A 12,895-nucleotide genomic window follows, 5' to 3' on the forward strand; every position below is an offset into this window, starting at 1 on the left:
TATTTCTAAAAATCATAAGAAAGAAATCTTACACAAAGAAAATAATTCATAAAGTTGAAAACTTTATTAATGAAAACAATCATGTCCCTAATGAACAATGAAGAAGCCTTTATATAAGCTAGCTAAGTACATCCAAATAAAACTCTAAAGTATACTGAAACTATAATTAATCTAATAAGAAGTAATTTTAAACTAAACTTTATTGTTTGACTAAGAAACATAAAACTCCTAACAACTTAAAATACTTAAATAATATTCAAAATTCGGAATAAATAAATAATAAAATAATAAAACCTATTAAATACAATATTGAGATCATATATAATAAAAATTAAGTCTAAAAATCTAACCCAATATGAAATACACTCAAATTAAAAGTCCGAAACTCGTAATTTTCGTAATAATCCCATCTAAAATTTTGTTCACGCAGTCTTCACTAAAATAGTCATAACTTAGGCTTCCAAACTCAAAATTGAGTGATTCAAAGTGCGTTTCAAAGTTAAGAGATAGATCTTCAAACTATATGATATATCTAAACCCAAAAATGTCTAGTTCTCATCCAAAAAGTCGTTGCAAGTCGATTGATTTTCCCAACTTGAAAATTGACAACTTCAATGAATGAAATTTAATAAATTTCACATCATCCGTGCATATATCAACAACAATATAGAGTGAACTTCAGGACAACTTAAAAGGATTTATATGTTGACATTTTGACTTGGACCTCCATGATTTTTTTTTCCAGAAGCAAATGATTCTCAAAACATGTTTTATGATGTTGATCAAATTTGAGGTAAGAAGAGAAGGCTAGATCAACTTACTTTATCTCAAAAGCTTATATTTATCATTAACCTTATCCTTTTACTTGGAGATCAAGTTTGATATTTTATTTGGACTTGAAGGTTCTATTTGATGATCATAATGGAAGGATTTATCTTGGATAATTTCTTATGGTGATCAAATTTGGATATTGAAGAGACTTAGAAATCGACATGTCTTTTCCTACTATGCTTCTCCTTATCATAAGCTATTTGTTTGGTGATTAAAGTGTTGATTTTTTTAGGATTTATTTAGGGGATAAGTGTTGGATGTCTTTATCCAAGCCTATTGTGCAATTAAAAAGGATAATTTATCTACACAAATTTTGCTACGAGGAGCTACCTTATTTTGCATATAAATAGGCAGCTTATTTGCATATGAAGATGCATCTTTTTTAGAGAGTGGCTTCGTGTTGATTCTATTGGTATCTTTGGTAATATTTTTCTTGTATTTTACATTTATTTTATAAGCATTCTTTGAAAGAGCTAAATGTAATTGTAAGTGAGGTTTTGATTAAATAGTTGTACCAAGTTGGGACTAGCTACTGAGATTGTAATTATTTTTTATGTAAAAGTAAATTAAGCTTTAATTAATAGGTGACTGAATCGGTTGTTGAATAAACCATTCATTAAATGAAACTTCGTAAAATAAGATTATTTCTGAACTACATCAATAAACTTTGTGTGATTATCTCTCTTTATTCTCCTTATCTACATTGTTTTCGTTTTTGTTTTCTATCTTGTTTAAACTTGTGTCTGAACAACCGTTTGAATAACTATTTGAACAAGTAACAAACTAAGTATTTAATAATAAAAAAGAGTCACGTCAAATTCCGCTAGTGATTTAATGGAAAAGTGGTCAAAATATTAAATTTTTAATAATATTAATTATTAAAATAATTTTTTAAAATTTGAGTGACACAACAGAAACACAGATCACCTAAAAATATATTTTTTTTTAAAATGGCGGTGTAGATGTTAGAATATCCGGGAAACCAACTTTTCCAGTAAAATCATTAGCAAAAGCAGCGAGGATAAAAGAATCATTCCCTTGTCTATTATTATCTTCTTCCGTTTTTTTTTTTTTTGTTACATTTCTTCTATCACTTAATGAGTATTGTCAAACCTTTACTTTTCTTTGGAATTTAAAACAAAAAGTAACCACCGTACTTCATCTTTTGCTGCTAAAAAGAATTACTTAACAAAAGAATCATCATCAAAAAAACAATCTTCAACTACCCACTTCGGGCAGTTCTTGATACACCAACTTCACCCCTCAAAAACATCAAAAGCTCGTATCATTATCACATTTGTCTTTCAGCTTTTTAAGTATAAGATGTAATCACCAGAAATGAAGTGTGTATGTATATACAGTACCTGGTAATTATGAAGAATAATGGGAAAGGAGCAGTGGGTGTTTGTATATCAGTTAACTATGCATTGCATTAAGACCGGTAATTGTAAGCTAACGTCGTTTTTATGCAGAATTTACACCTGATCAAGAAAACATTGAATCAGATTATTACAGGAAACTAAATATTTAACACCCTCCCCACTACCCCCCCCCCAAAAAAAAAAAGAGAGAAAAAAGTGGACCAACCTTGTTTTGGTTTAAAGAGCACAGGAATGTCGCCATCACCTTTAATAATGAAAGTCCCCAAAGTACATTCCTACAAACATAAGAGACCGATATTCAATTTATATAATTAAGAACAAGGAATGGCTCTTTGCAAGAAAGAACAAAAATATCAAACACTTTGATGATACGCACAAGTACATACATTTTGTTTCTAGGAAATGAAATAGTTTTCATGTAGATTCTCGTACAGTCCATTAGCTAAGTGACAAAAGCTAAGAGACATGATTCAGTTTCTTGGAAGACATGTTTAAATCGAGTCAAGTATGGGTTATGCCTGCCCATGGACCACAAGTGTGCTAGCATTTGTCTACTTTAGAGTTTAGACAAATTTGTTGCACACCACTTAAGAAAAGTAAAAAAAAAAAAAAAAGAAAAAAAGTAATGACAGGGATTTACCTGGTTGATTTCAGAATGCCAGATTATTGCTGATATGCAGAAGGACCTTGAAATTTCTCCAAAAGATATTTACTGCCATTGAAGATCACTTAGTAGTAGGAAAAACAAATATTTTCGAATTCAAAAAAGAGTTAAGTTTGATAATATGGAAACAAGACAGCTAAAGCCTAATTGAATGAATGTGATAAGGTATACCTTCAGCGAGGGCCCTCACTCTTCAGAAGAAATTCAACTCAGTGTATCCATGCGCATATGGCAGAAGATCCTCTGCCTCAATCCTTGAACTAGAGTGGCTCATGCTTTTCTTCAATCGGCCATGGCTTGACTCAACCTCAGCCCAAAATATACCGTAAACTGGTCGGTGATCTGAGAACCTAGATTCCCCACGGACATAAGATAATTGGTGGAGGCCTTCCCCGTACCACAATATGCGGTCACACCTTTGTACAACAAAGTTAAATTAAGTCAGCACTTCAAGTTGTTAAATTTGAAAAGAGAAAAAAAAAAATGCAACAGAAGATGTGGGAGGGTTCTTAAATACACTATCATTTTGTTAATGTCAAAGCTATGATTTCAAGTACTTGATCATGCCTTATGGTGGGAAGAATTTTCTTACCAAGCAGGAGTTCGGCATTTCTCTTTTGGGTGCATATCATCTCCTGCATATCTGTCCGAATTAGTTGAATACTTGTATGTTGGTGGGAAGTAAATCTTTCCTTCATTCCATCCCACAAAAGCACGTCCTCTTTTCTGCTCTATCCTCAACTGCAAAGAAAACCATCAATGAAAGGTTTTCTTATTAAACTTTTCTGTAAAACTTATCATATGAATTTCAGACCTGTGAAGAAATTTGGCCTAAAAAACACTTCGGACGAAATTTGTGGAGTTTGTAACAGGACAGTAAAGCATACCTGGTCATTTTCTAACAATGCCCTCCAATTCTGCATCTCAACAAGTGCCTTGGCCGACCGATATGAGAGGGCGATTCGGTAGTTCAAATCCCCAAGCCAAATTATTCGACTGGATTAAAATATAAACAGTCAGTATATGCAAGCGAAAGGGAGGAACAAAATATTAGCAGTTTGCATGTACAAGATGGATCCATTTCGCATTATCCTAAAAGGAAATTCTGTTGATTTAGAGCTGTTCTTGATCATCAAATGATAAAGAGTTCATTCATATAAATTGTTTCAGAGCTATTCTTTATATACTTTCAAATCCCTTTTTTCCCATATGCATTAAGTAATTTCAAAGAAAAGAAAAAGAATTTAATTGATGGTAGACTAGGAAAGGGTTTACTCATGCTCAAGGATTGTTTCAGGAGACTTCTCATCAGCAGCATTATGAACTGGTGGAAACCTCGTCTTCTTAAGAATCTCCATGACATCAGAGTTTCTTCTTAGCTCATCACCCTCCTTTTGCCCAGAAGTTAAATGACTACAGATGAAGCAAAAGCTTGTTTGATGCACCGACATACTAACAGATATAGAACCCTGGCGAACAAAGTCATATGGGTTAATCATTAGTGCCTCTGATTCAAGAGGCGGAGACAAGCTATTATATGGAAATCAAAGTGAAAGGCTACGAATTTTTACAGTCAAATAATACCTTATTTCCAAGATAACCCATCAGTCCTCTGCCAACACAAGATACTTTCATGTTTTTAACATGATCTCTCAATTCACTTCTTACCCAAATTGTGAGAAATATGCCAACCATTTGCTTACTAGCCACCAGACAGTACCTTGAATGTCCCGTCATCCTATATCCTTGTTCATTTGATGCAGATCCACCATAGGACATTGGAGAGTACAATACAGTACTGGGTGAATCTGCAATCCCGTTATCGTCATCTGAAGAACCCCATCTGGAGTAATCACTAGGCCTGGAGTAATCACTAGGCCGGGAGTAATCACTAGGCCTATTACCCCATCTATAACTGGAATCATAGTCACTTGGCCTATGACCAAATATTACCCGATCACAAACACTCAATCGTCTGTCAAGTCGTGGTTGTGAAATGGAGGGGTCATTGTCCATTCTCCAGCTGTTGGTTGTCTGAAATGATCGGCGATGAAAGAAAGATGAATTCTTCTGCCTAGATGACCCCTCGAAGTCTGCATCCATCTCAACAATGGGCTGTGGAACAGGAGATGGTGTATAGCAACCCCCTCCTCCACTAGTTCCTGGAAGATTATTTAGAGTCTTTCTAATGAGAGACAACCACTTTTTGGCCGGTCCATTGTCTTCAGCCCCCAAAATATTCCCAGCATTCAAAGGAACTATCTCTTGAAACCTACCAAACCAAATGGGAAAGAAACTACTCCATGAGCAAAGGGCCTATAATCGAGTTTGCTAAGGAAGACATGAAAATCAAAACTTTCAAACATACCCTAAGACATATATATCTGCAGGAGGAGAGGAATGAAGCCAATCTTCTACATTCAAATTACTAGGTGGGGATCTTCCAGCCACATTCCATGTGGCTACAAATATGCTGCTCCAATGGAAAAGAGAACAGTTGTTATAGATGCGTCAAAAAGGAATAAAAATGAAAACATTCGAAAAATTGAAGTGAAAGGTACCTATAATTTTGGACATCTATGATTCGAGGGTGATCGAGATTCATTCTCCCTCGCCTGCTTCGTTCTGTATTCTTACTAAATTTTTCTGCACATCAAAGTAACATTTCAAAAATAAACAATAACAACAAAAGTCCAAAGCACAATTTCTTCTTAGAAGATGGTGAGCTTGGGAACCTGTTTTACTCTTTTTTATTGTGCATGGCTCCCTTTCTGAGAAGCTAGTCCTGTATTCTACTTCACCTCCTGAAGTTTGATGAAAAGCACCTTCATACATCAACCAAGTTATATATACAAGTTATGAAACAGAAGAAAACTTCAAAAAATAAAAACTGAAGCTGCAAATGGAATATTCAACGATGCCTTGTGTGGCTGAAGAGAAATTGCATGAACAAGAAAAGGAAAATATCAGAATCTTGGGTACTAATAAAAGGAATCCAGGAAAAGATAAGCCTTCAATTAACCGAGTAATTCGTGCTAGGTTGGCATGTTTTAATTGGATCGGGGAAAAATGTTCTCTTTCCTTCATTTCTCACAAAAACCAACCTCTCTTCTTCTCCGGCTTAAAAACTTGAGATTTTAACCCCTTACTATTTCCATAACTGACGAATATTACTAAGCAACCATTGTTAAATACCAGGAAAAAGAAAACCGTAGTACCCACCTCCATAAACATGATCATCTGCTTGAAAGTCCTCAGTTTTGCTCTTGATATTGAACCATTTTCTGACCATTTTTTTGGACCATGAGAGCTACACACCACCAAAAAAAAAGTAATAAACACCCAATACAAGAACACTAACCAGTTAACAACCTCCATTTTCTTTTTCATAAATTTAGTACAAGAAAGCAGAAACAGAGGACGAAGTAGAAGAAGAAGAAAAAAAACCTTGCTTTTCTTTGGTTTCCCATCTGTCATAGTTAGACTTCTACTTCATACAGTTCCTAAATTGCTCTTTACTATTCCCGGAAATCCCAGCTCTGCTTGTAATAACCCCGAAAAAAGATAAAAGAAATTAAGCTGTTAATAGAACCCCATAGACGGTACTCTCCTCCCCTAATTTCGGGCTTTTTACTAGAGTAAAACAAACTGAGTTCTTTGGTCCCAGATAGTTAACTAGGCAAACAAATGTGTCTATGTTTGCTTGCACAAAAACAAGGTAAAAGATTAACCAAAGAGAAGTAAACAAGAACCGGGATTGTCTTAGTTTCTTCTTTCTAGTGCTATTACGCATACGAAAGCAAAGGAAGAAGCCAAAAAACCTGAGAAAATGAAGGTCCAACGACTACAGCAAGAAAGAGCACTTTAATTCGTGGAAGTGAGATGGGAAGAGAAGGCAGATTCCTGAAGTAGAACAAGACAATGCAGCAGACATAAAGAAAGAGGAAGAAAGAAAGAACATTGTTAAACAAAGCGAGCCTCGTTCTCAGTAAAACAGCAAAGTATCGACAGAATAAAGTGCACTAGAGAGAGAAAAACTCCCTCCTCCACTCTATTAATTTCGTCGTCCTCTTTATTCAATTTAGTGTCGATCGTAAATTTCTTTCGAAAAAGAAAAAATAAAAGGGATTTTTAACCTTTGATTCGTAGAGACTCTTTAGTTCCTCGAATCTCAAGGCAATTCCAACATGATGGGGCAAGGGGGGGCAAAGAGGCAATGTCGTTTGTTGAATGTATTCAATGTTAAAACGACATGTTCAGGTTAAGGGAAAGGCTGCCCTGGTCAGCAAAGTGTTTTGGAGGTGGTAAGAGATCTACCATGCATCCTCACTGCCACTTTGTCTTTGAACTCCCTTTTCTCTTCTGTAAAACTCTTCCCTATTCTTGGTCTTCCACGATCAAAGTAATAAAGCAGTTAAAGATGCAATAAAGATAAAGGGGAATGCTTTGTAGCAGTACTACTACTGCATTTTGTTTCTGTCTCTTCCTTTCCCTCTCTTTCTTTGATTTCCAATTTTTATTTTAGTTTTTGGATTTTATTCTTTTGTTCACTATGAAAACTTGGAAAAATATCTGTTTTTAGAGCCCGCCTATTGCTATTGCCTATTGGTGCATTAAGTATTAAAAGAGATCCTTTCTTCCCATATATGCAGTAGCTAATACAGCCCAATATCCCTTATAACTTCAGGTCTTTCAAACAATTTTTTTGTGTGCTTGTGGAAAATGTTAACCCGTGCTTGGTGACATTCGACATTCCGAAAATACATACATATCAAAGCTAGCGATTAAAATTTCGTGTGCTTGATTGGTGAAATAGTAGAAATATATAATAAAAATTAGAAAAAATGAATTGAGTGTAAAAGAAAAATCTAAGAAAAAAAGAGATGATCATTTTAATATTAATACATAAAATTAATACTTCCCAATTGTAATGATGATAGAAGAGAAAATAAGAGATATGAATTTTTAAATATTTTATTTTATTTTATTTATTTTATTTTTATTTTTCTACCTCTTCCATTTTCTTTCTATTCTATCAAACGAAATCTTAGGGTTTAACACCCTATTCTAAAATTGTAATACACACTTTAATTATATTAAAAATTAAAAATATAATCAATGTATATTTTATAAAAAATAATGATTTTTCTTAAACTGAATAAAAATAAATAATATATATAAAAATCACAACCCATTTTAACAGTCAAATCTAATATCAACCATACCATTTCAATCAAAGAAAATAATATTTAGTATATAAAATTGGATTCTTTTAGCAAGGTGGAGCAAGGTGCAACTGCAACATTGTTACATTATAAGAATTTAAAAATCAAATTACTTTAATTCATTTAATTAAATTTATAAATTAAATTGAGAAAAAAGAATTTATTGAAATCAAATTCAATAAAATTTTTAAAATATATAATAAATTCTCTTGTATGAAAATATAGTTAAAACTATTATAGATAATTGTTTTAACATAGACTCAAATCATATGACTCTATCTCTATTTTAATACTGTATTAAAAATCGGTTAATTTTTAATTTTTCCTCGTTTCTTAAAAATATAATTTTCCTACTTTTTTTTTTTTTGTAACTTATTTTAATTATATTATTTAATTTTTGAAGATGATTGAATAGTGGAGTTAAGCAAACCAGAAGTCTAACCTGTTTTATTTCGAAAATGGAAAGGGAGTGCAGAGAATGTTGTTAGCTAATCTGACTGTTTCCATTCAACCTAAACTAGACCACTGCCCTTGGAAACTAAGGGCCAGTTCTTCATTGCTTTTGAAAAGTATTTTTGAGAAATGTTGTGAAAAAAGTGCTTTTGAGAAGTGTTTTTGAAAAGTTTGGTTTAAAATTTGAGTGTTTAGCATTGCTGTCAAAAAATGCTTTTGAGAAATAAAATGTTCATTTTAGACATGTTATTATCAAGTAACAAATATACATTTAAATAATATTTAAATTAGTTAATATTATTATAATTTAATAAGAATATAAAAATTTATTATAACTTCTTGTTAATATTTTAATATATAAAATATAAATTTTAAATATTTTAAGCAATAAATATTAATTATTTATAAAATTTAATTAGAATATATAAACTATATTTTAAATATTTAAATATAACTATTAAATATTTGTAATTAGTATTTTAAAAATATTTTTATTTTAATTAATAATTTTAACATATTTGTAATTAAGTATCAAGAAAAAAACAGAAAGTACTATATTATTGGAGGGATGAAAAGTAATTAATCACTAAAAGTGCTTTTGGGAGAGGAAAAGCTAAAATTTTAGCTTCTCCGTTTGAAGTCTTTTGAAATGACTTCTGAAAAGTTTAAAATTTCAATAAAAGCGAAATTGTTTCTACACAACTTTTCTTCCAAAAATACTTTTGAAGCCAAAACTGTCATTACTGCTCTTTCTTCTTTATCACTGCCACCGCCCTAGTTAATTCAAGCTACTACCAAACTTCCTTTTCTGGCGCTGAACCATAAATAGTTTAATTTAATTTTCAATTTTATTTATTTTGGATTTAAAATTAGGCCACTTTAAGCAACAACATCGCTTAATCCTATGTGGAGAAAGACACCCAAATAGTCTTAACGAAACTCTTGACTTTATATTTTTTTGCAAATGAAAATAGTCCTACTCCGGATTTTAGGGGAAAGTGCCACTCAAATTTTATAGTTCCTAAATTCTGCAGCCGCCGTCCAGGCTTTGCTCCTCGGGCCTTCAAGAATTCTTACACTCAAACTATCTAATTCTACTACATACTAAAAAGCAGTCGATCACATGGTAATTACAATTAAATTCTGAAAATAAATAAATATTACCACCATGACTTTAATTTTATTAAAAAACATTTTAGCGCAATTTTCGCTCTATTAATTTTAAACTTGCGTTACTAGTTAAATTTTCCAAAATAAAAAAAATTAATGTATATTAATTTTGACGTGTGATAATAATTAATTAATTTTTAAAATTTTAAAATTTTAAAATTATAAAATAGTTTTAAAAATAAAAATTATTTAAATTATTTAAAATTTATAAAAAAATATATTTTTAATGCTTTTAAATTTATAAAATTAATTAATTGCTAATGAATATATGCATGGACTGTTGTCACGGGGCTAGACCTTTCGTCTCGCAATCCGTGCGGCCTTAGGCGATTCGCTCGTCTAAACTCGCCCAAGTCAGCCTTTACTCGAATGAGGATTCCTTAAGAACTCCTCCAAGGCACCAACTCGTACAGTGAAAGCAAACTTATGCCAAAAGAAGCTTAAAAAGAACAACAGAAAGGGACGCTCGCAAAGTGTTTGAGTAAATGCTCTCTATTCTCTTATTCACAAAGAATAATGAAACAATGAATGGAGTGAGTACAAATGAGGGGGAGGCTCTCTATTTATACTTGAGCTCTCCCAAAACCGACGGTCAAGATACAATTACATCGACGGACGAGATTAACCAATCCCATGATTCAAAAGATTTTACAAGATATTGCCATATCAAATCCTATCTAATCTTTACAAGATATGATTCCCTTTATCTTTAAAGATTAGTTACCATAGTTGCCTAAGTTGCCATATCTTCGCTATCGAGCCAACCAGGCTTCAATCTGACAGGCTTCTCCAATAGTTCCTTAAATCGGGCCAGCTCTCGTGGGCCAAATGATCCCTATCTAAGTAATAGACCTCCATCGGATGCATTTGGTTCGATGGTCACGGGCTTTGAACTCTGGCCCGTGACATTCTCCCCCATCCATTCTCGCAACGTCCTCGTTGCGACTCCCGAATGGCACTGACTTGATTCGCCTTGGATCCCACTCGTTGCCTTAGCTCTTCCCTTCCTTCGGGACTTTTGCCTCGGCTTCCGTCGTTTCTTAACTCGAGCCGTCCTACTCGTTTGTACATCTCGACGACAAGGAGTTATGTCACTCCCTTGCCCACATTCTAACTTCCCTCGAACAGAATCCTCATGATTCACAACACTTGGCTTCGCTTTGCCCACAGTCTCTCGGCCTCCTTGCTCAAGAACTTCAAAAGGGCCCCTACGTTCTCGCCAAGTACACAAGTTAGAATGCAAAACACTATCAGAGTGTTTCGAATGTACCTTTGCATTTACTCGGTCAACTGTCCCACATGCATCTCTTCTTTTTCCTTGAAGTCCGATGCACCACCCACCTCTCCCATAGGTGTAAACCTTGTCGATGACTCGGCCAACTCCGACGCTTCACTCGATTCGAGCCTCATTGGTTCCAGCTTCACTGTTTTCATCGCAACTTCTTCCTCTAAGTCCGATGACAAACTCACCTCTTCTTTGGGTGGAAGCCCCTCCGACGACTCACCATGCTCGGACGTTGCCTTTCCTTTGACTACGGCTTGCTTTAGATAGTTTCGCAACTCATGCGGACCACGGCACAAGAAGCATTTTACTCGCTTCTTTTTACTCCTCTTAGTCCTCTTGGCTTCGGCTTTACCCTTGCTCGAACCAAGCTTCTTGGACTCCTTGTCTGCTCCATCGTTCCCTTCGATGACAGGCTTACTCCTCTTTGCCCTATTGGCTTCAGCTTTTCCCTTGCTCGAACCAAGCTTCTTGGGCTCCGTATCTGCTCGATCATTCCCATCGATAATAGACTTTCTCGGACACTTCCGTAACCTATGCGGACCATGACATAAGAACCACTCGACTGGCTTCTTCCCGCTTTCGGACTCCTTAGCTTCGACACCCCTTATGCTCGAACCAAGTCCCAAGGCCTTACCCACCGGCTTCTTCCTAAGCGCGGATTTCATCGGACATTTCTTTAACATGTATGGACCGTTACAGAGAAAGCATTTCAGCTTGTCCCTTTTCTTCTTGGGTTTCTTCTTCCCAACTCGTGGTTTCCCATTACCACAATTATCGCCGTTGCCATTGCCATACTCATTCGTATCTTCCTTGTGATTCCCTTCACATACACCCCTTTCCTCGAACTTGGAAGATCCAAGCTTGTCTTTCCCTAGACCAAGCTTAACCACGGATACCGCTACCTTCATGGCTTCCGACAGCTTTTGGACACCTCTTTGTTCCACCTCCGTCGACCACGACTTCAATCCCTCTTGAAAAGCAAGCATTGCTTCTCTCTCGGTCACATCCAAAACTTGGAACATGAGTTCCTTGAACTCACGAACATACTCCCCCACTGTGCCCCGTTACGTTATCCCTTGCAACTTTGCCCAAGCTTCTTCCTCGGCAAACTCCGGGTAAAACTGTCCATTCAACTCGTATTGGAACTTCTCCCATGTTCTAATCTCATCTTGCCTTTTATCTGTGGTCCTACCTCGCCACCATAAAAGCACAATATCAGTAAGAAATAATGAAGTAGTTTGTACATTACCCGCATCATCCACGATGCCTTTGGCACGGAAGTAGTTTTCCATCCTCCACAAGAAATTGTCCCCATCATATGCAGACCTTATCCCCACAACCTCTTTCGGCTTCGGGACATACTCGCTACTGAGTGCTGCACTTGACACTCCTTCCCTCACCGCTGCTCGATACAAGGCCAGCTCTCCCTCGAGCTCCTCAATTCTTGTGCTTAAAGCCAGCGTCGTGGCCATTATTTCCTCCTTCAAAGCCATCAACATGGCCTCAAGAGCATCGTTCCTGTCCGACAGTTTATCTTTATGTGAATCAAATAACTCGTTTACCTTATCCATGGTCGAATCAAGAGACATCTTTTGTAATATCCTAAATTAGGGCTTAATTAGAATAGTGGTTTCGTGACCACAAATCTGAGATAGAAATAATTATTTTACAATCATTTTGATGTTTATGATATGATTGCATGATTGTGTGAAAATTTTGTGATGAAATTCTATGCCTAAAATGCTTAAATTGAAAGTAGGGACTAAATCGAATAAGTTGTAAAACTTGCATTCTAGAAGTTTTTAGTATGAAATTGTTTTGGAATATTAATGAGAAGGTCTTAAATATCAATTTGACCAATTTTAAGTTCATGGACAAAATTAGG

At 34.9% G+C, this 12,895-nt stretch overlaps 1 protein-coding gene across 2 annotated transcripts; it reads right to left on the reverse strand.

Moving 5' to 3' along the window:
* Positions 1–1,994: 1,994 nt before the first annotated feature.
* On the reverse strand, positions 1,995–7,486 carry LOC108488481 (type IV inositol polyphosphate 5-phosphatase 7-like). 2 transcript variants are annotated; one of them, XM_017792755.2, is made up of 15 exons: positions 7,014–7,486; positions 6,699–6,780; positions 6,325–6,416; positions 6,100–6,187; positions 5,613–5,702; positions 5,439–5,523; positions 5,246–5,350; positions 4,462–5,149; positions 4,153–4,346; positions 3,765–3,873; positions 3,470–3,618; positions 3,049–3,293; positions 2,854–2,925; positions 2,419–2,488; positions 1,995–2,312 (listed from the first exon to the last, which is right to left on the reverse strand). In XM_017792755.2, the coding sequence occupies exons 3-12, from the start codon at positions 6,352–6,354 to the stop codon at positions 3,071–3,073; spliced, it is 1,761 nt and encodes a 586-aa protein (XP_017648244.1). In that variant the 5' UTR covers positions 6,355–6,416; positions 6,699–6,780; positions 7,014–7,486; the 3' UTR covers positions 1,995–2,312; positions 2,419–2,488; positions 2,854–2,925; positions 3,049–3,070. The 2 variants fall into 2 exon arrangements, with proteins under 2 accessions (XP_017648244.1, XP_052876389.1); XM_053020429.1 differs by having other exon boundaries at positions 6,325–7,486.
* Between the last annotated feature and the right edge of the window lie 5,409 nt (positions 7,487–12,895).

The sequence above is a fragment of the Gossypium arboreum genome, chromosome 10 (assembly GCF_025698485.1).
Source record: "Gossypium arboreum isolate Shixiya-1 chromosome 10, ASM2569848v2, whole genome shotgun sequence".
Classification (NCBI taxonomy): Eukaryota; Viridiplantae; Streptophyta; class Magnoliopsida; order Malvales; family Malvaceae; genus Gossypium; species Gossypium arboreum.

Coding starts and splice junctions, on each gene's coding strand:
- LOC108488481 (XM_017792755.2), bottom strand. CDS start 6,354: ATGACAGATGGGAAACCAAAGAAAAGCAAG. Junction 5,703..6,099: donor AGATGATCATGTTTATGGAG/GTGGGTACTACG, acceptor TGATGTATGAAG/GTGCTTTTCATCAAACTTCA. Junction 3,294..3,469: donor AAATGCCGAACTCCTGCTTG/GTAAGAAAATTC, acceptor TGTTGTACAAAG/GTGTGACCGCATATTGTGGT.